This window comes from Microtus oregoni, unplaced genomic scaffold (assembly GCF_018167655.1).
Source record: "Microtus oregoni isolate MIOR12 unplaced genomic scaffold, Mior012 000065F_ref0000479, whole genome shotgun sequence".
Classification (NCBI taxonomy): domain Eukaryota; kingdom Metazoa; phylum Chordata; class Mammalia; order Rodentia; family Cricetidae; genus Microtus; species Microtus oregoni.
In genome coordinates this window covers 7815965-7842735 of record NW_024543875.1, presented here as the reverse complement: position 1 = coordinate 7842735, position 26771 = coordinate 7815965, and the positions used below count along the sequence as shown (strand labels likewise).

Genomic DNA, 26771 nt, shown 5'->3' with positions numbered 1-26771 from the left:
GCAGTTACATCAGACAACTGATTTTTTTAAATCAATGTAGAGCCGAGCGATGGTGGCACACGCCTTTAATCCCAGCACTCGGGAGGCAGAGGCAGGGGGATCTCTGTGAGTTCGAGACCAGCCTGGTCTACAGAGCTAGTTCCAGGACAGGCTCCAAAGCCATAGAGAAACCCTGTCTCGAAAAACCAAAATAATAATAATAATAAGTCAATGTAGAATTTTAATTTGGAAAATATGTTAATTAATATAGTGTATGCTTTACTTCCATGATTTACAAATATGCATTGAAAACATTTAGTCCTTATTTACAAGTCTCATCTTTGGTATATAGTCACTTTCTGAAGTATGCTATTTTATTGCTCTTGTTTTTTATTTGTTTTTTTAATGGGTTAGCATATAGCCCAGTGGTAGCCACTTGTCTACTACATTTTAGGTCCTGGGTTTGATTTCAAGTCTCTAAAAAACAAAATTAAAAACCGAACATCAAAATTCATACTGCACAGATTACTCAAACAGTATAGGTTTCATTTTTGCAATTTCACATGGCTCGTTTAACATCTTCAGGTCTGAAAGAGAATTTAAAAGAGATAAGCTTATTTACATGGTTTATTTTTTTTAAATATTTATTTATTTATTTATTTATTATGTATACAATATTCTGTCTATGTGTATGCCTGAAGGCCAGAAGAGGGCATCAGACCCCATTACAGATGGTTGTGAGCCACCATGTGGTTGCTGGGAATTGAACTCAGGACCTTTGGAAGAGCAGGCAATGCTCTTAACCTCTGAGCTATCTCTCCAGCCCCATTTACATGGTTTATATACAGACTAATTAATGTTCAGTTAAATAATTCCTAGAGTAGTTTTCAATAAAATTCCATAATTACTAGCAATTGTTAAACATTTGTATATAGGCAAAATTCAGTATAGAGAAATACTTCAATGATAGAAGTCCCTTTTCTTCAGATAAGGGCACTCTGTAGGCACTGGGGCAGCAGCATGGAGTCTGTCACTGTGACTAACCACCCCCCAACTCACTGTCCTCTAGTGTGTAGGACAGAAACTTTCTAGACAAAATTCTGCATTTACTGCATGCCGGGAAAGATTGTACAATTTAGAAGCAGAGATAAAAAGCCTACGTCATCAAATGTAACAGTTTTTAGTATGGGTATGGGACTGTCTCCACAATGGGAGAACCATGTAGGCTTTGCAGGGTTTCTGAAGCCCCGTGTGAAACCCCCAGCCGAGAGCAAGCACAAGTTGGTGTAAGTCTTCTAATTACTCAGGCCTTTGTTCTGAAAGACTTTGGTGACTGTGTGCATTAAGGAAGCAACATTTTGACAATTACTTAAACACTCAATTCGACATCTAAACCTATATCTAGTTGGTGTTTTAATCCATTGGATTCAGAGCCAGAGCCTGAGAAGCTCACCCTGCAGGTGACAGTCAGAGCAGCCGTTGTATCAGATGAGGCCTGTCTGCTCCTGCCGTCACTCTACTGCCCTGGTCTCTTGTAGACCAGGCTGGTCTCGAACTCGCAAAGATCCGCCTGCCTCTGCCTCCCAAGGATTAAAGGCGTGAGCCACCACCACCGGGCTAGTGCCCTGGACTCAAAAGATGGGAATTGGGAATTTGCCGGAGGGAGGGTGGAGGATTTGGAGTCCACAGTGCCTGGAGGCACCTGGATGAACCGGGCACGACTGAATGGACTTTCATAGGTAAAGAAAGCTGCATATTTTGCCTCCAGTCAGAAATTTTACTTTTACTTTGTCGTGTTGAGTTTGGGGGATGGGATCTCCCCATGCGCGATCCTCCAGTGTTTTGAAACCACCGATTGGGATAGCCATGCATCACTGATAGGTGACCTAGCTCTGCTTTAGCTGGGTAAGCAGGGGTGATTTACCATAACCTGATTATGAGGTAAACAGGGTAAACAGGGTATCTAAACTGTTGGATGACCATGTGGGGGATAAGTGAGAAGAAAGTAGAATGTCGTATGTGTCAACAGTGCCATAATGGGTTGCATTTCCAGAAGTCCCGAGTTCAATTCCTAGCAACCACATGGTGGCTCACAACCATCTGTAATGGGGTCTGGTGCCCTCTTCTGGCCTGTAGGCATACATGCAGACAGAATACGGTATACATAATAAATAAATAAATAAATAAATAAATAAATAAACAAATAAATAAATAAATATTTTTTAAAAAAAGAATAAAAAGTGACTTGAGGAATAAGGATGAAAAATACTCTTATTAAATCTAATTCTTTTTTTTTTTTGGTCCTGGAACTAGCTCTTGTAGGCCACGCTGGTCTCGAACTCACAGAGATCCGCCTGCCTCTGCCTCCCGAGTGCTGGGATTAAAGGCGTGCGCCACCACTGCCCGGCATAAAATCTAATTCTTAAATGAGAATTTTCACGTGGAATATGTACCTTTTAGGAATGACAACCACGGTTTAGTGGTAAAAGAGCACATGGATGCACCTCTCCTTAGTACTGAAGACTTTTCATGTCACCCAGGGACAGTTCACATAGCGGTGAACTGATACACACAGGCTGTGTCTTAACCATGGCCTTACCATCTGTTCTTTGACTGAATTCTCGATTCCAGCTTGAGCCATTAGGTCATCAACATTTTTCTGTAGGTCCTCGATGCGACTTCCCATTTCTTCCAGTACAATGTCAAGGAGAATGGCACATGTGGGTCCCATTAGCCCGACTCACGGAAAGCTCCTGCTTCAACCTGCACCTGCTCGGCACATGGCCCTGGACATACAGCAGAGCGGCTTGCCCAGTGAGGAAGTCAGGCTGTCCAAAGTCCGTGTAATTACCCCTCCCCCGGCTTTTCTTAGCACATTGTCTTTAACTGTGGACTAGATGTTGTGTCTTCAGCTGGGGACTAAGTTCTGAAGACAGTGCCCTCTGCTTGGACATAGGGTTGAATTTGAGTTTGGCGAGCTTTAGCCGAACTCTGAGTCACTGAGTGTAACTATGATGGACATTAGCTCATTTTTAAACCAGCTTCTTGGTAGCTTAGTTGTTAAAAACTGGGGGGGAGGGAGGAAGCAGGGAGGGGAGCAGAGAAAAATGTAGAGCTCAATAAAAACCAATCAGAAAAAGTATTTAGTGCATGTACGCGAGTTGGATGAGTGTGTGTGTGTGTATGCGTGTGTGTGTATGTGTGTGTGTATGTGTGTGTATGCGTGTGTGTGTTTATGTGTGTGTGTGTGTATGCGTGTGTGTGTGTGTATGTGTGCGTGTGTGCACACGTACAAACGACACAGGTTTGAAGGTCAAGGGACAACTCTCTGTAACAGTTCTCTCTTTTCAGGAGGGAGCCTGTGGATGGAACTAAGGCGTGGTGCAAGCACTCCCGCAGACTGACTCATTTCAACGGCCCACTTCACTTGATTTATTATTTCAGATTTATTTATTTTAGGTGTGTAAGTGTTTTGTCTGAATGTATATATGTTCACCACAGACTGGCCTGGTGCTTGAGGAGATCAGAAAGGGGTGTGGGATCCTCTGAAACTGGAGGTACAGATGGTTGTGAGCCACTCTGTGGGTGCTGGGAACCAAACCTGGGCCCTCTGTAAGAGCAGCACATGCCCTAACAGCTGAGCCATCTCTCCAGCCCCTTAATATGACGTTTAAAGTGAATTTAATCATGTAAAAAAATCATGTCTAAAAACCCCTTCCATTAGGCAAGTCTTAGGGCAGATGCTAACCTATATTTACACACTATATTTTTTTTAATTTTTTTTACTTATTTATTTTTTTGGTTTTTCGAGACAGGGTTTCTCTGTGGTTTTGGAGCCTGTCCTGGAACTAGCTCTTATAGACCAGGCTGGTCTCGAACTCACAGAGATCTGCCTGCCTCTGCCTCCCAAGTGCTGGGATTAAATATTTTATTTTATTTTTTTGGTTTTTCAAGACAGGGTTTCTCTGTGGCTTTGGAGCCTGTCCTGGAACTAGCTCTGTAGACCAGGCTGGTCTCGAACTCACAGAGATCCGCCTGCCTCTGCCTCCCGAGTGCTGGGATTAAAGGCGTGCGCCACCATCGCCCAGCACTATATTTTATTTTTAAATTTTATAAAATAACTATATCCTAGTGAACTCACAAGTAAAGCCATCACAGAACCAGTTTAAGCAAGTCACTGAAATGCTTGCCCAGTTCCAGCTTGCCATTCTCAACATGAAGAGGCTCACTGACATGTGGGGCCAGTTCTTCTGAGACAAACACCAACTTGCTTGTTCCAGTCAAATCGAAGGTAGGCCCTAGGAACGGCCTTCCATGCGGGGGACCATCAACACTGCTCTCTCAGGTTCCCGATTGCTGCGGAGGCTGTGCTGCCATCCAGACAGGCTCAGTTCGGCCTGCAGGGCAGCCCCTCAGCCAGAGCTGAGGTCTTCTCTCTCAGCTTTCTCTACTGGCCGTTTAGTGCCTTGCATTGCCAGTCAGACGGAAGCCAAGCCTGTGACAGCTAATGATGTTTAATACACCAGCTGCCACATAGAAGCACAAACGCAAACACTAGGAAATCACGTGGAAGCAGTCACACGCTGCTATCGGAGAACAAGACACTACTCCGCTGCAATCTACCAGCCGACAGCTTGCTAGTGTTTGGTAAGACCAGAAAAGGATATTTCTGAGGTTTAATGTTGTAGTCAGAGCTCGGAAGTGTTCTTCAAGCTCCTGAAGTAGATTTTCTGCCTGAAAATAAACCTTAGGTAACTGAATGAGATATTTATATTAGTGTAGGACATCATAAATATCATGGAGTACCTAAACATACATGCCCATTGATTTCGTTTTCTTTCGTTTTTTTTTTTTTTTTTGTTGTTGTTGTTGTGGTTGTTGTTTGAGACAGGGCTTCCCTATTCATCCCAGCTGCGCTGGAACCATTGTATGGACCCAGATGGCTTCCAATGTTCATTAATCTCCTTCTGCCTCACAGTCTTGGGGAAAATAAGTCATTCCCCATGATGCAGGGCACTTGTTTTGTTTTTTGAGGCACGGTCTGCTATGTATCCCAGACTGACCAGGAACTTAGATCCTCCTGCCTCGGCTCTCCAACACGGGGATTACAGGCCTGTGCCAGCATGAGCACTATGATGGACAAGATCTAAACAAGACAGAGGGGCTGGAAGTCGTCTCCCTGGAGATGTGAGCACAGGAAACAGTTCAGGGCGAATCAAAGGCCAGTGAGCCCTTTGTTTGAGCTTTGGCTGTTTAATAGTGTACGGCACAACGCCTACAGAAATGCCACTGTGGTGACTGCCAGGCTTTCGGGTTGTTTGATGCTTTATAGTCCACACATCCTGTATGTGTCTACCTTGTGTGATCTTGTCCCAACACCTTTGGTGCCCGTTCTACGGATGGAAGCACGGGTCCTGGAATCTGGACCCTGTGCTCTTCAGTGTAGGTTCCCTGTGGCAGGTAGCCTTCCGAAAGAATGTAAATTAAGTGGGTTCTAGTGGACTCTTTTAAATGGGACAAACACAAGGACCTGCCATGGTCATCATGGTTATGCTGGCAGGGGTTATCAGAACCGCCACAGTAGGAACTGCTTTGGCAGGGGCCAGAAAAGACACCAGGAGAAGGAATGGGGCGGAGCTTCGGCTTGAGGCGGAGCCTTTAGGAGGGAAAGGAGGGGTGGGCGGGATCTGGGACATGGCAGTGGGACCTGGAGAAAGGGGAAAGCACTCTCAGGTGGCTAGGGACTAGGACAGAATTGAAGTGGGGGAGGGGAGAGGCTGAGCAAGGTATGGGACAAGGATCCGGGCTCTGTAGAAACAAGTTTCGTCCCCAGCAGCTCAGCGCCCGCCATCTACCTCTTTGGCTCACGACTTCCGTTCCCCAACACTCCTATGGCTGTGACCTCGATCCTTTCCAGTACCCTAAAGCCGGTGACCTCGGTCCACGGAGCCCTAGGGCACGCGTCACTCACCGCGTTCTGCAGCACGTCCCCGCAAGGAACTTCCGGCGCCCGGGTGTCCATCTGCACAGGCGTAGCGGTCTGGGGTCCTGGGTTTTGGGTGAACCCAGCAGGTGTCGAGCTTTGGGTAGAGCACTGGCAGCCCTGGAGAGAGCGCAGGGGCAGGTGCAGACGGGACCAGCAGCCGGCCAATCCGGCTTTGCTGCGTGTTTTCATCCTTCAGAGAAGGTGACCTGGGAGGACCTCGTCGGTACTTAGTTATTCTTGTTACTGTGATACAGTAAACACGGCAAGATAGTGAGCCCCCTAGCCACTTCTTAATGCACAGTGCAATGCAGTAAGCACACCACCATGCCTCTCCATCTCCAGAGCTTCTGGTCTCCCACTGATACTCAGTGCCCATCAAACAGCAAGGGACCCTTCCCTCTTGATCCCACACCTTGCTAGCTTTTGTCTAGTCTAGGCACACACTTTCCTATGATGCGCCGGCTCTTACTGTGGACGATGGCACACCACACTGAACAACTGAATCTGTTACTGCAAATCTGTCGTTTCTGAAGGGCTAAAGATGTAAGCTTCAGAACTGAGTATCTTCACAGATGCTCAAGTCTGATTTCACGTGTGTCTGGAAACATGATCTCACGACTCTTTTCTTTTTCTTTCTTTCTTTTTTTTTTCTTTTGGTTTTTCGAGACAGGGTTTCTCTGTGGTTTTGGAACCTGTCCTAGAACTAGCTCTTGTAGACCAGAACTCACAGAGATCTGCTTGCCTCTGCCTCCCGAGTGCTGGGATTAAAGGCGTGGGCCACCACTGCCTCTCTTTCCTTTTCTTTTTAAGTCTGAGTTGTGGTCACGTTGTGGGTGATTCCCAGGGCCACCCTTTTATCTGTTACCTGTTTTGTTTCTATGCTATCACTCCTTGGGCTGAAGGTTGGAAGGATGAGCAGACTGTGTCTATTCAGGCCACCTCAGTGCTCTAGACCTAGTTCAGAGATGACAGATGGATGCCAGAGTGCTGCGAATGTCTATACAGATGGGGTGGCAGCGCAGTGTGGCTGAGGAGATGGCTCATGGGTTAAGGGCACCTGCTGCTTTTGCACAGGACTGGAATTTGGTTCCCAGAACACCATGTGACTGCTCAACTGTCTGTAACTCCAGTTCCAGGAAGTCTAATGTCCTCTCCTGGCCTCCACAGCCACGGCACATACATGGTGTGCTTACAAACATGAAGAGAAAACATTTCGACACATACAATAATTTAAAAAACTTAAACAGAACATGCTTACAGGGAGAGGCACCCAACACCATTAATCAGCAGCAGCCGCAATGAGCCCCTGCTTCACACCCACAGGGATGACAGGAGGAACACAGACAGCATCATGCAACCCCTTTGGAAAATATAGGTAAACAGGGTTCGCCACATAACCACATTCCAGTCCTAGGTGTGTACAGGAAACAACCACGTACACCCACACCGAAACACACACACCTTTAATAGCAGCACCCACTCATCACAAGGGTCAAGGAGGAGACAGCCTGACGGGCAAACAGATGAGGTATGTGTGCCTATGAATCCACTCAACAACAGGCGTGTACGACGGTACCTATGGCACGAACGAACTTCACACACAGCAAAGGAAGAAAGGCCGCCTGTAGCACGAATAATAAAAACCCAGAGACAGAAATTGGGGGTCGACCCGAAAACCAGAAAAGCAAGGTAGTCAAGCCACTAGAGAAGTCTTACCTCTACCAAGGCTGGACGACCGTAAACTAAGCAGAACTGCCTCTCTCTCCTCTCATTTTATATTCCCTCTAGTGCTGGGATTAAGGGTGAGTTGGAATTAAAGGCGTAGACCGCCACCACTTGGATTTGTTTCTGCATTGATTTTGTGTAGCCCAGGGTGGTCTTGAACTCAGAGATCCATCTGACTCTGTCTCCCAAAGACTGGGAATAAAGGTGTGTGTCACCATTGCCTGAACTCTAGTGGCTTTAGCTTTGCCTCTGGTCTTCGGGAAAGATTTATTTATCAAAGCACAAATAATATACAACTACAGTCACCTATTAAATGACCCCGTTATAAGAAACATCAGTAACAGAATGTCACAGGGCCAGTGCCTCAGTGGTTGCTATAGTGTGAGGAGGGAGAGGGGGAAGAGGGGAGAGAGGAAGCTGCTTCATAGCAAAGGGTTCCTTCTTGAGGAACCAATTTCCTGACATTGGACTCCCGTAATGGTTGCACAATTTGTGTGTATACTAAAAACCATTGGATTACTTATTTGAGTGAATTGCATAGTACATGAATTGTATACCAATGGATGAGTTCAAATAATAAATTTTTTAAAAATATTTATTTATTTATTATGTATACAATATTCTGTCTGCATGTATGCCTACAGGCCAGAAGAGGGCACCAGACCCCATTACAGATGGTTGTGAGCCACCATGTGGTTGCTGGGAATTGAACTCAGGACCTTTAGGAAGAGCAGGCAATGCTCTTTTAACCTCTGAGCCATCTCTCCAGCCCTCAAATAATAAATTTTAAAAGTATGGATGGTCTGCCTTTTGGATCTGTGGTAGTTTGAATAAAAATGGCTCCCATGGGCTCATGTATTTGAATGTGTACTCCACCAAAGAGTGGAACTTTTTTTTTTTTTTTTTTTTTGGTTTTTCGAGACAGGGTTTCTCTGTGGTTTTGGAGCCTGTCCTGGAACTAGCTCTTGTAGACCAGGCTGGTCTCGAACTCACAGAGATCCGCTTGCCTCTGCCTCCCAAGTGCTGGGATTAAAGGCGTGCGCCACCACCGCCCGGCCAAGAGTGGAACTTTTTAAAAGGATTAGGAGATATGGCCTTGTTGGAGGAAGTGTGTCACTGGAAGGTGGGATTTGAGGTTTTAAAAACCTATGTCAGGCCCAGTCTCCCCACCCCCAATCTCCCTTTGCGGACTCATATATGTTCAAGCCATGTCCACTGAGACAGACCATTTTCTGTTGCCTTTGGGTCAAGATGTAAGAGCTCTCAGCTCCTTCTCCAGCACCATGTCCGCCTGCATGCTGCCTTGCTTCCTGCCATGAGGATAATGGAGTAAACCTCTGAACTATAAGTCAGCCTCTGATGTGGGAGTGTCATATATCAATCTGTTGATTTCATTGGTTAAACAATAAAGAAACTGCTTGGCCCTCATAGGTTAAAACATAGGTGGGTGGAGTAAACAGAACAGAAGGCTGGGAGAAAGAAGCTGAGTCAGGGAGTTGCCATGATTCTCCCACTCCAGGCAGACGCAGGTTAAGATCATTCCTGGTAAGCCAGCTCGTGGGCTACGCAGATTAACAGAAATGGGTTAACAGAACAGAAGGCTGGGAGAAAGAAGCTGAGTCAAGGAGTCGCAATGATTCTCCCACTCCAGGCAGACGCAGATTAAGATCATTCCTGGTAAGCCAGCTCTTGGGCTACATAGAGTATTAGAAATGGGCTAGTCCAGGTGCGAGAGTTAGCCGAGAAAAGGCTAGATAGAAATGGGCCAAGCAGTGATTAAATGAATACAGTTTTTGTGTTGTTATTTCGGAGCATAAGCTAGCCATGCGGGGGGCAGGGTGCTGGGGACACAGCCCCGCCGCTCCTATTTCAACAAGCCTCAATTAAGTTTTTCCTTTATAAGAGAGGCCACAGTTATGGTTTCTTTTTACAGCAATAGAAACCCTAACAAAGACAAGTAGGGAGGGGTATGAGAGCTGGCCCTGCATGGCCCCCAGTAAGTCTATGCAGCCTGAGTTAGCCTGTGCAGCAGCAGCAGCAACTGACGTCTCTTTGCAGACAGCTGTAAGGAAAGCTGGGAACCTAGAGTCTAATTCAGGGTATTCTATCGGAAGTACACTATAGATTCAAAGCCCGGGACTCACTAGAGTCACTTTAAGGAACAAAAGGAAATCTTTCTGGAGAGACAAGACCAAGGCTTTGGCAAGGCTGGCTTCACCTTGCTGGCCTGGCTTCAGTTTATGACAGCCCATCTCAGAGGGTCTTCCAGTTACCTTAAGGACATGGGTCTGTTTCTCAATGGTGTCCTCACTCCCTTGGGCCTTTTCAGTCCACAGAATCACGGTGTTTCCGACATCCCTTGCCAGCATAGCCAGCATCAGGCAGGGCATCAGAGAACTGGTAGACACCCTGGAGCCAGATTCAGTTCAATCTAAGCAGTAAGAGCTTTGGTGTGGCTCTGTCTAATGGATGCACACATCCTTCCACACATTTTGCTTTTAACATTGCAGACAGCGTAAGCATAGCAAGCAGCAAGCAGAGCCTGGACCACAGAAGCCTAGCACCAGACAGGCACACTAGCAGAGGCTATCCTCACTAGCAAGGACTCTCAGGAGGCTCCCATGTTTGGCCAACCTTCACTGGATATTTCAGCTGTGTCCAGACCAGCCAGAGCAGAGCCAAGTGGGTTCTAGAAAAATCGTAGTCCAGAAGGCTATTAAGGCAAAGACCTCCCTGGCCCCCCAGACCCTCCCAGAGATTCAGGAGGTCAGGTAGACAATAAGCCTGGTGGGGGTGGGGGTGTCCACGATCCCTCTCTCATCTGAAAGTGGTGCACACAGTAGCCACAAGCAGAACTACACAGAGAGCCACGGGCAGAGCCCTGCTTATGAACACACAGAGGAGTCTCCTTGTACTGGGCCGGGTCAGAAGCTGGAACAACGTGGCGGGACTTACAGGCGGGAGAGGAGACTATCAGCCTGTTCCTCACCCTTGCGTCTCAGGTTCTGCCTCTCTCCACAGCTCTGTCTGCTTCTCCCACGTCTCCACCTCAAGCTTGATCATTGCAGTAGCACCCACCTGGCATAGCTCTGGGCTGGGGTTCTGGCCATCCTTTCACCCAGTCCCACCTGTCATTCCGCAAAAATCTCGCTTTCCCACATGCTTGGTTCAGGACAAATGCAACTAGAAAACTTCACCAGTGGAGAAGGGAGGACTCACAATGGCCAACGAGAGGCACCCAGGACTTACCTGCTCTGTGAGACAGAGCTGAGGACTCTCCGTAAGACGGCACATCTAGAGGGTCTCACATTCTACTTCTGGACAGTCACCTACCCAGTAACAACAAAAAGGAGTAAATGGCTTCTGTCTCTAGCCCATCAACACTGGGCCCTCACAGAGACTCTCCTCTGCTACCCTGCTATTGCCCCAAGCCAGGGAGATGCCGCGGTTCTCAAGAAAATAGCCCAAGACTGGAGTTCCTATTAGCGCTGTCAAAGATGCAGACCACTGAGCAGAAGAATAATGTGGATGTAATTCTAAATTAGAAAACACATTTCATCTGGGTAGGTGAGTGCTTCGCAGTACAACCAAGGCCGGGAGGAAGGTGGGAAAGGGGCGGCTGCTGGCCAGCACAGCTGCTGTCCTGCCCTCTGGATCTCAGCAATGAAAGTTTCTGGTCCTAGGGTCTCGTGGTAAGCTAGCAGCTGCCTATGGGCAGTTGGAAGTTCATTCGCGCCCATGCATAGTAACCCTGATGTTGGCATGTTCAAGGGACTCTCGTGCAACCTTAAAATGTTTTTTGTTAACTCTTTAAGAATTTTATTCAATATAATCTGCACTTCGTTTTCCTCCCTAACTCCTACCAGATCCTCTCCCACTTCCCCATCCACCCAATTTCAGGTTCTCGCTCTCTCTCTTCTCTCAGATGAAAAGAAAGAAGGGAAAGAGGGAAGGAAGGAGGGAGGAAAGAAGGAACTTGTGGAGTCCAGTTCAGGGATGAATGTAGTCAGTATACCGGCGACACCCCACCGACAGAAACTGATTTTTCCTCACCCAGCAGCTGCCTAATGGCAAGAACTCCTTGGCAAGGGGAGGGCCATTGTGTCCACTTCCCCTTCTATTCTGGGGTTTGTCTGGCTTGGGTTTATGAAGGTCTTATGTGTGCTGTCACGGTATCTGAGTTCAGATGTGCGTCTAACCTCCAGGGTCTGGAAAATACGGTTTCCTTCAAGTCACTCACGCTATCTAGTTCTTAGCATCTTTCCAGCCCCTCTTCCACATACACCCCCGAGCCTGGAGAAGAGGGGTGGGATGTAGACAGCACATTTGGGGCAGAACATTCCAGATTCTCTTATTCTCTGCATGTTGACTAGCTGTCGAGGTTCTGTGTTAATTGGCATCTCCTGCGAGAAGTTTCTCTAATGAGTATTGAGGAATGTGTTGACTTGTGGTTATAGCAACATGTCATTAGGAGTCATGTTATACTGCGTTCTCTTAGCAGAATGTTCTGTGCTGAAAGTTCTCAACATTCCTAACGCTGTGACCCTTTAATACAGCTCCTCATGTTGGGTGACCACCAACCGTAAAATTTTCATTGTTACTTCATAACTGTAATCTTGCTACTGCTAGGAATTGTAATGTACATATCTGTGTTTTCTAATGCTTTTAGGTGACCCCTGTGAAAGGGTCATTTGACCTCTAAAGGGGCTGCGACCTCAGGTTGAGAGCCACTGTAAATTTAGTAGAATAATAAGAGTAGGTTTTCCCCTAGGGCTCATGACCTATCTAGTCTCAGACTCTTGACCTCATTAACAGTGTTGGGTATGGGTTCCACCTCATGGAGTAGGCCTTAAATCCAATCAAAAAGTGGTTGGCACAACATCAACACATTATTATCAAAATATCGCTGGGCCGAGGTGGCGCCGCCTTTAATCCCAGCACTTGGGAGGGAAGCAGAGGCAGGTGGATCTCTGTGAGTTCAAGGCCAGCCTGGTCTACAGAGCTAGTTCTAGGACAGCTAGGATTGTTACACAGAGAAACCCTGTCTCTAAAACCAAGAAAACCAAAAAAGGAAAAAAATAGTTTACATTCTAAAAGATTGGAATTTTTGCAGGACCTCAAAGATAAGTTAATCATATACCCTAAGGTCTCTTAAAGATTTAAGACTGCTAGTCTCCTTTGTACTCAGTTTAATCTGCTGTCTTTGTTTGTTTGTTTGTTTTCAAGACAGGGTTTCTCTGTAGCTTTGGTGCCTGTCCTGGAACTAGCTCTTGTAGACCAGGCTGGCCTAGAAGTCACAGAGATCTGCCTGCCTCTGCCTCCAGAGTGCTGGGATTAAAGGCGTGCGCCACCACCGCCCAGATTCTTTTTTTTTTTTTTATTCAGTCTCCGTAGAGACTGTCAAAAATTGCCAATGCCGACTATATTGCAAGTCGTCACGGCGGGGTATTGGGAAAAGTTTTCAATTAGCAATAATCGCGCCTCGGATAAACCTCATTGGCTACGATACTGCCACTGCGCAAAGCTCCAGATTCTTTTTTTTATTATTGAAAATTATCACTAAAAAATTTGTAAAAGAATTCTTTTGGGGTAACTGTTTGAGTGTGCAGATTTAAGTATATTTTTGTTTATTTTCATTTATTCTAAAACGGTTGAAATATCTTCATAATGTATACTTTCTAAAATGCAGTCTTGAATTAGAGGTAGCTTCCCAAATCCTGGGGCCATAAACTACCTTTGGCTCAGTTCGGCTTTCAAGGCTGCGTTTTGAGTTCTCTCTCTGCTCCATCTTCTTTGGCCTTCTCGCCCCTAAGTCTGGTCTCTCCTGTGAAGACTCATGTGATTGTACTTAATTGGTCCCTGGATAGTTCCCGTTCTGAGTGGGCCCGGTTCAAGATGCTTAACACAGCGACACCTGCAAAAACAAGATCCCCACTCCCCACATACAATCGCTTGCTCAGCTGTCAGAAATTACGGTGAACTGTGTCTGGAAGCCCTTCTTCAGCCTTGTACAGATCTGTTGGCTTCTTTCCTTGGGATGGCAGGGACTCAGGCGCTAGTGGAGCCCCTGGGAAGAAGGGAATGTCCTTGCATTGATACTCTACACCAAGGGCTCCACATCCAAATATGTTAAAAAGCATCTTCACCTCTCCAGATGGTAGCTTGCCTTACCAGAGATCACCAGGGTGTGCAGTGCTGGACCAGAATGCAAGATTGTGTACACTTATTTGTGCTCCTGGTGGTGCCTCTGGCATATGCTGAGCATATGCCTCCATCTGTGTGCCCACAGCCCCTGGAATAGTCAGGACAAGCAAGGTGATCATATGTGACCCCTTAAAGCAACGTCATCGTAGTGAGAGTCAGGAGAGGCAAGGGAATCCCTGAGACTTTGGAGCCTGGGGGTGGGGTGTGTGCGTGTCCTAAATGGGAACACCTACTTCCCCCTCACCCAGTCCTGCCAGGGCTTCCTTCTGTTTATTCCTCTCCCTCCTGTTCCTTCCTGGTGTTGAGTATTAAGTGTGTTGATTCAGGAAGTGGTTTGGGGGGGGCTGTGGGCTCCTCCGGAGGGAAAGCACTTCCTGTGTTTTCTAGGCCCCTGGACAAACAGGCTTCTTTGAAACTGATCTTAGGGGGAGTCTTATGATTTCCCTGGGAAAGAGGGCCAACTCTGGTGAGATGGGTGGGGGTCAGTTGTGTTCTGGGGGCGGGGCAGGGGCTACCCTGCTAATGTTGTCCCTCCCATGCAGAAGGACGCCAGGCAGACTTTGATATGTTTCCTATTGTTTCCTGTCACCTTCTCATGTGCCACCTCATCGCATTGATCCCTACTGACAGGCAGAGCAACGGGTTCTTCTGGTTCAACTTGCCCAGCCTACCAGGGTCCCGCTGATGTCAGAGGCGTTTTTGGAAATTCTGATGCTCTTTTCCTATTAGTGAGGACCTGCAGCAGGACTGACCTCACACATGGAGGAGGCTCAGTTACTGTAGCGTGCTGACGCCAGTCCTGTAGTCGGTCACCTGGGGTAGTCAGTGAGTAGTTCCAAGCTCCGATCTTGGGTAAGGGTTGCCACCCTCCATAGGCTTGTTCAGAGGCTTTCAAAGACCCCTGGAATCCAGGAGAGGATGGCGTCCTAGGCCTAAGCTGGCCACTGTGATAGCTCTTTTTCAACACCCAGTATCTCATTCTCAGCTGCTAGTGGCTCAGGATTACGTCTACACTGTAATGAAGCCCAGCGCGCGGCGTTAGCTGGAGACAGTTCACGTGGTCACTTGGCCTGAAAGCGCCTCCCTGTAGATTTTTCCTAATCTGGGACACACAGCAGAACAGAGCTGAGTGCCCGCAGCCACTAGGGTCTCACCCCCGCAGTGCGCGCTTTAGGACCCAGTGGGGTAGCCCCGGGATCCTGGAGTGGGCGTGGTTTCCATTGTGACGTCACGGGGCGGGGCTTCCTCTGGCTGGGACTGAGGGACAGAAGGACCGTCCGGCTCGCGCGTGGCTGGTAAGGGTCGTGGATTTGCTTCACTTTGGTTGCTCTTCGCAGTCTGGCGGATCCTCCCTGGGGAACCTGAGGACTCGGGGTCCAGGTCGCTACGCTTCCCTCTGGGCTACGCGTCCACCCCTCCCCCCACTAGCTGAACCCGTTTTGGGGCGGTGTCACCCCCACGGCTAATCGCTCTGGGACGGCGTACCCTTTCTTTCCCCCTAACCCGGCGGGGTGCACTCCTAGTGTCCGGGAGGCCGGCAGAGGGCCAGGCGCGCATCTCCATCTCTCCAGCTTTCCTGGGCGCAGGACGAGTCCTGGCTGTGCTGGGATCTCCCGCGGCGCGCCCCTGGGAGCCTGGGCTTCCGAGGCTGTGGGTGCGGAGCGCTGCCTCCCCGGGCCCTGCCTAGACTCCAAGTCCCGCACAGGTCCTGCTTGGTCCAGCTCCTGTCAGTGCTTTACCTTTGTTCCCCTTTCCAGGTCGGGATGGTGACTGACTGCGCAGGATAGTGGCGGCCATGTGGAGGTGACAGTCAGCCTGTGGACTCAGCGCAAAGGAGCTTGGACCAGGTGGACGTCGCTGGCTGACAGCGCGGTCTCGGTGCTGGCGATGGAAGCGGAAGGCTTGGATTGGCTTCTGGTCCCGCTGCACCAGCTGGTTTCCTGGGTGGCCGCTGGGGCCATGGTCTTCGGAGGGGTGGTGCCATACATCCCCCAGTACAGGGACATCCGGAGAACTCAGAACGCCGACGGTTTCTCCACTCACGTATGCCTGGTGTTATTGGTGGCCAATATTTTACGGATACTCTTCTGGTAAGTTCAGGACTTTCCTACCTGGGAGCGCTGATGGAGAGATGGATGGCTTTGTTCTTGGGGTTTCAAGTGGCAGCGAGTGGAGCTGTCTTGTTCCCCGAAAGACCTCTGGAAGAACAGGCTTATTCTTCCATGGTGGTTGAGTAGCTTGAGCATCATTTCCAGGAAGACTGGCAGGGCTGGAGCAGAGAGTCAAATACAATCTCCATTTTCATTTAATGCCTGCTTTACCTTTGTCTGATACACCCTTGCGCCTCTCCTTTCCTGAGTGTGGAGTGGGGTGGCAGGTTGAGAAAATGATAAAAGTGAGTTGGTAACAGGACTCTTCTCCGGGCTTGCCTTCTGCTGTCATTTCTCCCTGACCTGTTTTTTTTTTCTTTCTTTTTTCGTTTTTCTTTTTCTTCTCTTTTTTTTCTTCTTTTGGCTTTTCAAGACAGGGTTTCTCTGTAGCTTTGGAACCTGTCTGGAACTAGCCTCCAGCTCACAGAGATCTTCCAGCCTGTGCTTCTCAAGTGCTGGGATTAAAGACCCATGTGGCTGCTACGGGGCTCCTGGCCTGTGTTTTTATTGCTGTTTGTTTATTTTTAGAGACAGGGTTTCCTGGCTGTCTTGGAACTTGCTCTGTAGTCCAGGCTGACCTCGAACTCACAGAGATCCACCTGCTTTTGCCCCCTGAGTGCTGGCCTCAAAAGCGTGTGCCACCACCACCCAGCTGTTTGTCTTATGTGCTTGAGTCTTCTCACGTAGGAAGGTCAGTCTTTCCCCATAATACTAAGGTGGAGTCTGTTTCTTTAGCCCTTCTTGGGCTACCTTCCTCTCATTTTCATTTTCATTCTGCTGAGGAAGTTGAGATTAATTTTAACAGTTGTTGAAACCGTACGTATTTGAGGTTTTTGCTGTCTTAGGACAGGGTTTCACTATGTAGCTCTGGCTGTCCTGGAGTTCACTTTGTAGACTAAGTTGGCTTCAAACTCAGATCCCCCAGCCTCTGCCTCCTGAGTTCTGGGATGAAAGGCATAGACCACCACAGCTATACTGTACATACTTGAGAAGATGAATTTCCAGAGGAAATTAAAAAAAAGGTTCTTACTACATGCTACATATCTGTAGTTTTCCTTCTGGTCTATTATTCCAAATCCTCTGTATACATAGGAAGGCTTTGCATTTCTCATGAAGGCAGTTGCCTAAAGAGATCCGGGGAGAAGAGAGCTAGGGAGAAGGGATCCAGGGAGAAGGGGGGAACAGAGAGAAGGGGGACAGGGAGAAGGGAGCCAGGGAGAAGGGGGATGGAGAGAAGGGAACTAGGGAGAAGGGAGCCAGGGAGAAGGGGGATGGAGAGAAGGGATCCAGAGAGTTAGTGGCAAAGTTCTTTGCATTTGACCTTTCTGTGTACTGTTGGAAATGACCTGAGGTTTTACTAACTAGTATTAAAATCAGTTAAAACCAATTACATTAGGTCAGGAAGATGGCTCCGAGTGAAGGAACTTGCTGCCAGTCCTGAGTTCAGTCTCCTCCACATTGTGGAAGGAGAGAATCAGCTACTTCCTGTTAGTTGTCCTCTGACCTCCACACATGCAGGAATAAATGTAATAACTCTACATTAAATAAAAACACGCCCACTTTGTATAGTTTAGTGAGCTTTGCCAAAGGCGTCCACCCTGCATTTTATGAGTAGAGAGTTCGCTCTGCACTTCTGCATTCTGTCCCAGCGCCGGGCCCCCTGTGTCCCAAGAGTGGGTTCTTGGCCTGGGTCTGTGAGTCATAGTGAGCTAGTGAGCTGATAGAAGTGGAGTGAGTTGGTCACTGGGGTCACCTTGCTGTTTGTTTTTTGGGCCAGGTGACTTCCAAGGAAAGGGTCATTGAGTTCTCACTTTCATTTTTTTAAAAAGCTGGGGAATTGCATTTCAAAGATTTCTTCTTCTTGCTTTCCCCTGAGAGGAGGGTAGAGGTCCCCAGCTTGGCTGCCTCCGTGACTGCCTGCAATGAAGGAAGTAGCCCTAATTAAATCTAAGGTTGAATGGAAGCAGATCCTTTGGTGTAACCGTGGGCAGACTCTTCTTGGTGGTTCTGTGTGCGCAGGGTGGAGCCTTGCTTTCAGGCAGGCTGCCCAGTGTAGTCTAGCTTACATAGGGACAGGACATTCACTTTTTGGCTTGAGGAACAAATTTTCTCCAACTACTGCCTGAGATTTGACTACTGACCTGCTTTGGGGCCATCAGGAGTGAGGCCATTTTCCTTGTGTGCCATAGTGGAGAAGGACACTGGGACTGGTCTCCCTGCCTTTGTGCTGGGGTCTCTGGGAAGACCTCAAATACTTTTCATCATGGGTGTTCAGTTGCCTTCTGTCGGGGCCAACCCTTGTCCACACATGACCTCTTTAGTAGAATCTGTATCCCAGGATGTCTTGGGCCACGCAGGGCTCCTGTGGGCCCTGTGTTCAGGGCCTCAGTTTCCCAGAACATTCTAGAGGACTGTGAGGAAGGGAGGTGCTGAGGGTCCTGGCCCTCCTGACTGTTTCCACCTGGGAAGTATCTTTCCAGGCGCTCACAGGATGAAAGCCAGAAGTCTGGTCAGTGTCTGGGGCACTGCTGCTCTTCTGTAGCCACACTGATGCTTTGAGGTGGTGTGGGGGATTCTCCTGTGCTTTTCCATAGAGCTTTCTGTAGCCCCAGTCTTGGGGCCCCTCTGAAGGTTTCGCAGCTCAGCATCCTCTCAGATGTCACACAGCCAAAGGCTGCAGTGTCTATGCTTCAGTGGGAGCACTACTGGAACATGCACCCCTTCCCTGTCTACACAGCCCCTCCCCCCAGTGGAGGCAGACTCCAGATGAGTTTGGAGCCCTCCAAACTATGAAAGAATTAGAACCTTCAGCCGTTTTCTTTTTATTTATTTATTATGTATACAATATTCTGTGTGTATGCCTGAAGGCCAGAAGAGGGCACCAGACCTCATTACAGATGGTTGTGAGCCATCATGTGGTTGCTGGGAATTGAACTCAGGACCTTTGGAAGAGCAGGCAATTTTCTTAACCACTGAGCCATCTCTCCAGCCCCTTCAGCCGTTCCCTCAGAACACACTGGAGGATGGCTGCATGGTTTTTTGGTTTGTGTTTGTTTAGGTTGGGCAGTCCTTCAGACTGAGTTAACTGTGAGAACCCAGGATCTCTGGAACTTGTGAAACTCTCAAGCCTTTATTTCTTAGAGTCTTCGTCATGTTATGGAACTCACCTTTCGCAGACTGTTCTCCAGGAAACGGGAGTTCTAGGATTTTGCACTTTTGATGTTAGATGCTGGGGCCAAGTGATCCGTTTATGTCAAGTTTGCAGACCAAGATAGGGAACAGAAGCAGAGAAGGGCCAGATGGGGCTGCAAGACTGGTGCCCAGGTTCCTCTTGAGCAAAGTTCGCCACACAACCTGGTAGATCTGAGCATGGTGGTGCTGAGTCCCCACCACTGCTGGCAGCAGGTCCTGGCTGTGAGCCTGAAACTGAGAGGCGGTAACATTCTGCTACTAAGGTGATAAGTTTCCTTTGATATGCAGGGAGTAGCTGTAGAGATATCTAATCTCCTCCGTAGGAGTTTTTCTGTTACTTTGGGGCTTGGAGAAGTTGTCTATAGAACCAGTTACTGGATTTCTCCAACCTTGTGCCCCCTGGCTCCAGCACATGCCTCCCCATGATAAGTACCAGCTTTCCTCTCTCTGAGAGTGGTTGAACTCACCATCCCAAGCTATGTGATGGCAATCACCCCTTGCCCGCAGGTGTGTTAGCAGGAGGGGAGCAGCGTTCTTAGATACCCTCAGGAGGAGACGGTTGGCATTAGTTTGGTAAGAAATGGCACCTTTCTATATCTTTGAAAATCGATGATGTTAAAATTTTCCTATTTATTTTGTTCCTTATGCCTTTCAGAGTTGTGCCTTTTGAGAGTTTGTGCCCTGTTTCAACTGCCTTCCCATTAATAAGGCCAGTCAGATCCTCAGCTCTGCTTGCTGGCACCCTGTTAAGTGGTGCCCTCGCTTCCTGTGACCACCAAGCTCATTGGAATTGACTTTGATGTGGCGCGTGGTAGCTTAAACCTTGACCTTTTGCTCTGGAGTTTTTCTACTAGCAGGTGCCTTCAGCCTCTTGTGGCCCTGAAGTGACACCTTCCCATGTTGTCTCCCCATGTAACCATCTTTGTGAGCAAATTGCCAGCTAGATAGCCAGTGAGGAAGAATACTTCCTAGAGCGACTAAGGCTTGGTTCTGTCTCCCAGTAACTCTGAGGTTATGGTTCACAGTTTTCAAGTGAAGATACCAAGGCTCTGAGATGGTGGTCATAAACGCAGAGATCTGGGGACAGTGCCAGAACCACAGGACCCTGGAATATACCTAAGAACAGAGCTCGTCTGCCTGGGCCAGCTCCGTTTCCACTCTGTACCCAGGTTGTCCCTTTTCTTTGTCTTCCTGCCAGTTCCCTAAGCTCTCCTGACCTCAGGCAGCTGCTTAGTCTGTGGGGCTTCTGAACTCCCAGGGGACATTTGGGCCTTGAGGCCTGCAAAGAGAACCTGTCCTGGACTCGGAAGATAGAGTCTTGGCTTGCTACCCCACAGGAAACTGAGACATGCCCCATTGCCGAGGGAAGCCTCCCTACAGCATACCCTCCCTCGTGGAAAACCTTACTGCTGACTCTGCTTCCCTGGGCTGTAGCACACCCCGTGGGGAGATGTTTACAGGAAGTCCAGAGCTCTTGGAAGGCCCTCAAGCTGGCTAGGATTCTCTCTGACCGAACTGCTTGTAGGCACAACTTTCAGGAACTGAAGGTAGCTTTCGGGTCAGTTAAAGGACTTGTGTGCCATGCACGATGGGACAGCTTTTCCTCACGGAATGCACATTCCTGGCCACAGAGTCTTTGAGATACAGGCAAGGTTGTCTCCCTGCCTCCAATTGCTGTCACCGCAGAGTTTTGTGAGATGCTTTTATTGTATAAATTATTAATTTATTGCCAGACTTGGCTGGAACTTACTTCATAGTCCAAGCTAGCCACGACCTTATGGTCCTCTGGCTTTGGTCTCCCAAGTGTGTGTTTATCGGAGTGTACCATTCACCCGGTTTGGTTTTTCGTTTGTGGATTAATTTTTAGCAAGCTCCTGGCATCGTAGAAGCCGCATGGATGATGTGATAGGCTGTGTCCCTGAGCAGGCTTGGCGCTAGCTGTGAATCCAAAGGACCATTTTCCCGTGTCCCTCCTGTATGGGGTCAGGAGCTGCCTTAACAAGGTCTGGAGGTCCCTCCTGTCCCAGGAGACCAGTGTCATGAGGGGCAGGACGGGGAAGAGAAAGGCTGGCACTGTTGCTAGGTCTCTCAGTTTTCAGGAGGAGATGGAATTGTTGGGCTTCTGTGTAGAATCTCTTAAATTGCATGCACTAACCACCAATTAAGGTCTTGGAAATCACTTTCTAGCCAAGCAAACTCCGAGGCCAATGCTAGCCTGTGTTTGTGCTTTACTGCGGTGGGGTTAAGACTGGGTTGGGACCTGCCTTTGGAGATGACCTGTTGGGGCTTGTCTCTGCATCACAGCCTGGTGGAATTCTGCTCTGCCAAGGGTGTGATCCCCAGACCTTGATGGTTGCTGAGTGGCAGTTCTGCCCTCCAAAGCTGATGGCCCAGTCTGTAAACTATTCAACCCTAGTGGAAGCCACAGAGTGGCTGGGTGAGGGGTAACTAGGGAGGGAAGGTGGCCCTGGGGTGGAGGAAGGACCTTTGGTGGGGTACCCCTGACTGCCTTCTCTTCTTAGTGGAGGATGTATGTGGAAATTGGACGAGGCTACATGTCTTCACAGACGTTTCCTCTCCAGGCAGGAAGCAGAGCTACTGCGGTCTGAAAATAGAGTCTTGTCTGGTTAAGATTAGATTTTGACAGGAGGGTAGGTATGTAGGGTCCCCTCACACCAATCTGTGGCCCTGGGTGGGTGTCTGAGACTAAGTCACAGAGTCCATGAAGGGGAGATGTGGCTTTGGAAAAGCCTCATTTGGGGATGATGTTCCAGGTCTCCTGCTGAGTCTGGCCCGGGTCCCTTGGCCCTTCCCCTTTCTAGCCAGTTCCATATAGACCCTGGAAGGGGAGGCAGCTGGTGCTAGGGCTGTGGTATGCACAGACTCTCGCTGCCCTCCTTTCCAGTGTGCAGCTCAGGTTCTGGCGGAGAAAGGGCTGTGGAAGTGCCTGCAGGGCCAGTGCCATCTTCCCTCCTGATGCGGGCGTGCTCTCTCCCTCCCCAGGTTTGGAAGGCACTTTGAGTCCCCGCTGCTGTGGCAGAGCATAGTGATGATCCTCACCATGCTGCTGATGCTGAAGCTCTGCACCGAGGTCCGGGTGGCCAACGAGCTGAACATTAAACGCCGTTCCTTTGCAGGTAGGTGGTAGCATCTCCTAGAAAGTCTTGCTTAGGCAGCAGACAAAACTTAGCTCTTGTGAAGCAAAAAGAAAAAGAGAGAGAGAGAGAGAGAGAAAAGAAAGGAAGAAAGAGAAAAAAAGAAAAAGAGAGAAAGAGAAAAGACAATTCAGCATTATCTAGGTAGCTTTTATTCTCCTAAATGGCAATTGGCTGTAATTGATAGTAGTATTTTTCCATACTGTAAACATTTCACAGTTTGAAACAATTAAGATAAGACTTTCTTGGAATCGCGTGAGGTTTTAACTCCTCTTCCGGCGCTTGTGTTCACATCCTGACTGCGTGCTGTCACAGAGGAACTAGAGAAGGCAGAGTCATGTCTGTGTGCAGCTGCCCGGTGAAGGAAGCCCCATCAGTATGCCTTTAGCCTTGCCTCACACGCACAGGCACCCACTGAAGGTAGAACACACCCAGGGTCTGTGCGTTCTGTGGTCTGAGGACCTGCTAAGCACACGACACTCCTTGACGTTGGGCAGCTAAGAAAACACAAAATACTCACTGTTTTTGTTCTTTCCTTCCCAAAAGCTCTGATCTGGCACTCTGTAGTCAACATAGGCTGGCTGGCTTCACAAGAAGACTTAAAATCCTGCCTCCTATTCTAATTCTATTTACTTTATTTGTGTTGGTGTTTTGCCTGCATGTATGTGTGACGGTGTCAGAGATCTTGTAGTTATAGACAAGTGTTAACTGCCATGTGGGTGCTGGGAATTGAACCCGCCGCCTCTGAAAGAGCAGTCAGTGCTCTTAACCGTTGAGCCGTCTCTCCAGCCCCTTCTTTCTAGTTCTAATTCTCCTCTACCTCCTCCTTTCTGGTCTTAAACTCTCAATCCTCCTGTCTCAGTGCTAGGATTATAGGCACATACCACCATACCCAGCAAAAGCCTTCCTTTATCTTTCTACTAGCGAGCTAGCATAGCTCTCTCTTGTCTGAAAGAGAGTATGTTAATCTTGCTTATAGAAATATTTGGTTCAGTGTTTAGTTTGGGAGCTGCTGTGGTATAGGCCCATATTTCTATATGGTATGGCAGACAGGCTCTCAAACCATAGTTCACACCCGAGGTGGCCTTCCAGACAGGCTGTTGCTACCCCAACAAAGGGTCAGATGTTGTTGTGCTCTCTTTTGTAATTTGGAGGATGCCTGAGTAGAGATGCCAGTTCAGGCCTATGTGACAGAGCTAGCAGACAGAGCAGGAAGAGAGGAAGACTTGACAAAATGGGCATAGAAAGGTGTGGTCAAAGGTGTAGACAAGACTAAAGCCATTCACCTGATTACCTAGGAAACAGAATGCTAATGAATTTCCCCCTCAGTTTGAGGTTTTTTTTTTTTTTTTTTTTTTTTGGTATAAAGGCTGTTTGGAGAATAAACAAGAGGAATTTTCAGGATGTGCACTCAGGATTCCATGAGGGATCACTGAGAATCTCCCTCCCGATAAAGCCATGTGAGTTGTGTCTTTATTCCCGCGCCTCCACACTGGTCCAGAGAGATAGTTTATGTTGGGGCTAGCACTGGACCCCGACGTAATGGCGCCCAACGTTGGGCCTCTTTATTTTTATTTCTGGTCATTATTTTTCCCCATTAACAGGATCCTTCTGTGTTTCTGTTCCCACCTGGTTTTAGTAAAACAGTTGATGCCATCTCTGTCTTTGTAGAAAGTGGCCACACTTGGTTTTGTGGGAGAAGCCTATAAGGTTGATAGCTCATGTCCATCTTCTGCTGTGTTCTCATCAGTTCTTCCCATTGAGAGCACCCTTTATCTCCCCGGAGTATCTATTTCCCATCCTCCTGATGTGATTTTTGTTAGCACGACACCAGTGCTGGTGCTGATTGTATTAAGAATTCTATCTCGAGAGGAAACAGGATATCATGTAGGAGCTGAGGCTTCGTGGCTCGACGTGGTACTCCGGCTTGCTTCCTAGAAGCATGACCTGCCTGCCCTACTTCTCTGTTCCCCAAGCTTCCATATAGCTAGATCTGAGCCCCTCCGAGCCTCAGCGTCCACTTGAAACAGATGCCATCTTGATACTTCTGCCTCCACCTCACCATCGCTGGGATCCTAGTTGTGTGCCACTGGATCACACTGTTCCCTTACACCTCCAATTATGATTCACTTTTAAATTTGTGCCTCTTTTTGACCATCCAGAGAACAGAGGCAACTTGTCTACTTTTAACTATTAGATCTGCCTACCTGAACACCAGATTGGTCTGCCTTTAAAAAGGGCCTGTGAAAAAACAAGCTTCCTGAGGTGGGTCCCTAGCCATGCTTACACATGCGCTAAGTTGTACCCAGGATGCTAGAGACTTGCTGTATGTTTGTACTGCTTCTGGGCTGCAAATACAAAAACAGGTTTGTGGCTTCGATTGCCATGTGGTTTGGCTCTGATTGTGACCCATGTCAGATGATAGCTACAGAAGGCTTGCACCGTATGCAGTGCAGCAGGTGTAGAGCGTGGCTTTTGTTTACTCAGAACCACATTCTACTTGTCCCTTCACCTTGGGTGACTGTGGTGAGTGCAGGGAGCTCTAAGAACATACCAGGGTTGGGAGTGTCATACCACAGCATGATCTAGACAAAAGTGTGTGGGCAGTGGAGTCCCAGTTGGCCTCTTGTGTGCTGTTCTATGTGTGTATAAGGCAATATTTGCATTTTGATAACTAGGATTGAATTAAAATAGTAGACCACAGTTTTCAGGGCTAGGCCTGAAATATGAATTTTTTCAGGGACCCATTATGGGCATAATATTGACCCCAAGGATGTTCCCCTAATTTAGGAAGGGCCTTTGTGGATGTGATTAATATTGGTGATTATGAGGAAGAACATTATTCTGGGTCTCCTTTGTAGTCTAATTTGAAGTACTAGAGCAGGACCCACCTCATGAATTTGAGGGTCACTAGCCCTCAGACCTCTCAACCTCTGCAGAGGACAGTGGAGCTTGTCTGAGAATTATATTTTTGCTGTTATTATTATTTTTTTTTTTGGAGATAGGTTCTTAGCTATCCTAGGACTTTTCCATATAGACCAGGCTGGCCTCAAACTCACAGAGATTCTCCTGCCTCTGTCTCCCGAGTGCTGGAACTAAAGGCCTGCGCCACCACACTCAGCCAGAGAATTCTTGATGTTTATATCTTTAGCACTTCATGTTTTGAGTCCAATTCATATTTACAGGGCTCGTGTCTGCTTTGCTTAGGTCACTGGGCATCGTGTATTCCTGAGTGTAGTTCTCATGAACTGTGGGGGGGGGGGTCCATTTCCTGCCATCTCTAGGAGGAGGAGGGTGGTGCATGAAGAAACTCAGACGTGCACTCTGGTGCCAGCCCATAGCGTCTCAGTCCTGCAGCTGCCGAGGCCCTGCAGGAGGTACCTCTCTTTACACCAGCAGCTGACTTTACACAGAAGGCCGGTGCCTCCTAACGAGCCGCTGAGCACCATCCCAAGCATAAATAGGGCGTGGAGCCCTGTGGGCCTCATGAGGCCCAGTTCAGGCAAACTGGCTGTGAAAACAACTAACGAAGGGCTGGTAAGAAGGCGCTTGTCAACAGTCTGACTGCCCAAGTCTGGTCCTTGGGACCTACATGGTAGAAGGAGAGAAATGACCTCTGTATGTTTTTCTCTGAATTCCATATGTATGCCATGCCATGCATGTGCACACACATATACGCAGATACATAAATGTTAAAAACCAATTGGTATAGACTTGTTTGTGCTGTGTGTACGTGTGCACGCATGCTGCAGGTGCACACCATACAGAGGTCAGAGGAGGGCTCTGGGTGTTGTCATAGGGTTGCTATTGCTGTGATGAAACACTAAGACTGTCTGAGTTAGGGTTTCTATTGCTGGGAAGACGACATCACCTTGGCATCTCTTATAAGGGAAAACATTTCATGGGGACTGGCTTATAGTTTCAGAGGTTTGTTTAGTTCATTATCATCATGAAGGGACATGGCAGCATGCAGGCAGGCACGGGGCTGGAGGAGGACCTGAGAGTTCTACATCTTGATCTGCAAGCAGTAGAAAAGAAGACCAAATGCGCCTCACTGGGTACAGCTTGAGCTCATGAGACCTAAAAGCCGCCTCCACAGTGATGCACTTTCTCCAACAAGGCCACACCCATTCCAACAAGGCCACACCCACCCCAACAAGGCCACACCCACTCCAACAAGGCCACACCTCCTAATAATGCTGCTTCCTATGGGCCTATGGGGGCCGTTTTATTCAAACCACCACAATGCCCAAAAAGTAAGTTGGAGAGCAAAGGGTTTATTTGGCTTACATTTCCACATCACAGTTCACCATCAAGGGAAATCAGGACAGGAACTCAAAGAGAGCAGAATCCTGGAGACAGTAGCTGATGCAGAAGCCA

The 26771-nt window shown here is 48.2% G+C and overlaps 2 protein-coding genes and 1 non-coding gene across 8 annotated transcripts in view; 1 reads left to right on the top strand and 2 right to left on the bottom strand.

Moving 5' to 3' along the window:
• Positions 1-303: 303 nt before the first annotated feature.
• Hsbp1l1 (heat shock factor binding protein 1 like 1) lies at positions 304-6106 on the bottom strand. 3 transcript variants are annotated; one of them, XM_041640855.1, is made up of 4 exons: positions 5951-6106; positions 4647-4734; positions 2579-2673; positions 304-566 (listed from the first exon to the last, which is right to left on the bottom strand). In XM_041640855.1, exons 1-4 carry the CDS (start codon positions 5999-6001, stop codon positions 561-563), a joined length of 240 nt encoding a protein of 79 aa, XP_041496789.1. In that variant the 5' UTR covers positions 6002-6106; the 3' UTR covers positions 304-560. The 3 variants fall into 3 exon arrangements, with proteins under 3 accessions (XP_041496789.1, XP_041496790.1, XP_041496791.1); XM_041640856.1 differs by having other exon boundaries at positions 4647-4725; XM_041640857.1 differs by having other exon boundaries at positions 4647-4713.
• A 6969-nt stretch (positions 6107-13075) lies between these two features.
• Positions 13076-13216, bottom strand: LOC121440174. Its single transcript, XR_005973330.1, has one exon. It is a non-coding gene; the product is annotated as a U4 spliceosomal RNA (small nuclear RNA).
• Positions 13217-15107: 1891 nt separating this feature from the next.
• Slc66a2 (solute carrier family 66 member 2) overlaps positions 15108-26771 on the top strand; it is a 39179-nt gene continuing 27515 nt past the window's right edge. For 3 of the 4 annotated variants that reach the window (XM_041640868.1, XM_041640865.1, XM_041640869.1), the window contains exons 1-3: positions 15108-15189; positions 15652-15984; positions 22240-22373. In XM_041640868.1, the coding sequence (XP_041496802.1) occupies positions 15782-15984; positions 22240-22373 (337 nt within the window). In that variant the 5' untranslated portion in view covers positions 15108-15189; positions 15652-15781. Of the gene's footprint in view, positions 15275-15651; positions 15985-22239; positions 22374-26771 lie in introns of all 4 variants that reach the window. The other variant, XM_041640866.1, reaches the window with a different exon arrangement.

Coding starts and splice junctions, on each gene's coding strand:
- Hsbp1l1 (XM_041640855.1), bottom strand. CDS start 6,001: ATGGACACCCGGGCGCCGGAAGTTCCTTGCGGGGACGTGCTGCAGAAC. Junction 4,735..5,950: donor GGGACGTGCTGCAGAACGCG/GTGAGTGACGCG, acceptor TATCTCATTCAG/TTACCTAAGGTTTATTTTCA. Junction 2,674..4,646: donor TACAACATTAAACCTCAGAA/ATATCCTTTTCT, acceptor TTGACATTGTAC/TGGAAGAAATGGGAAGTCGC.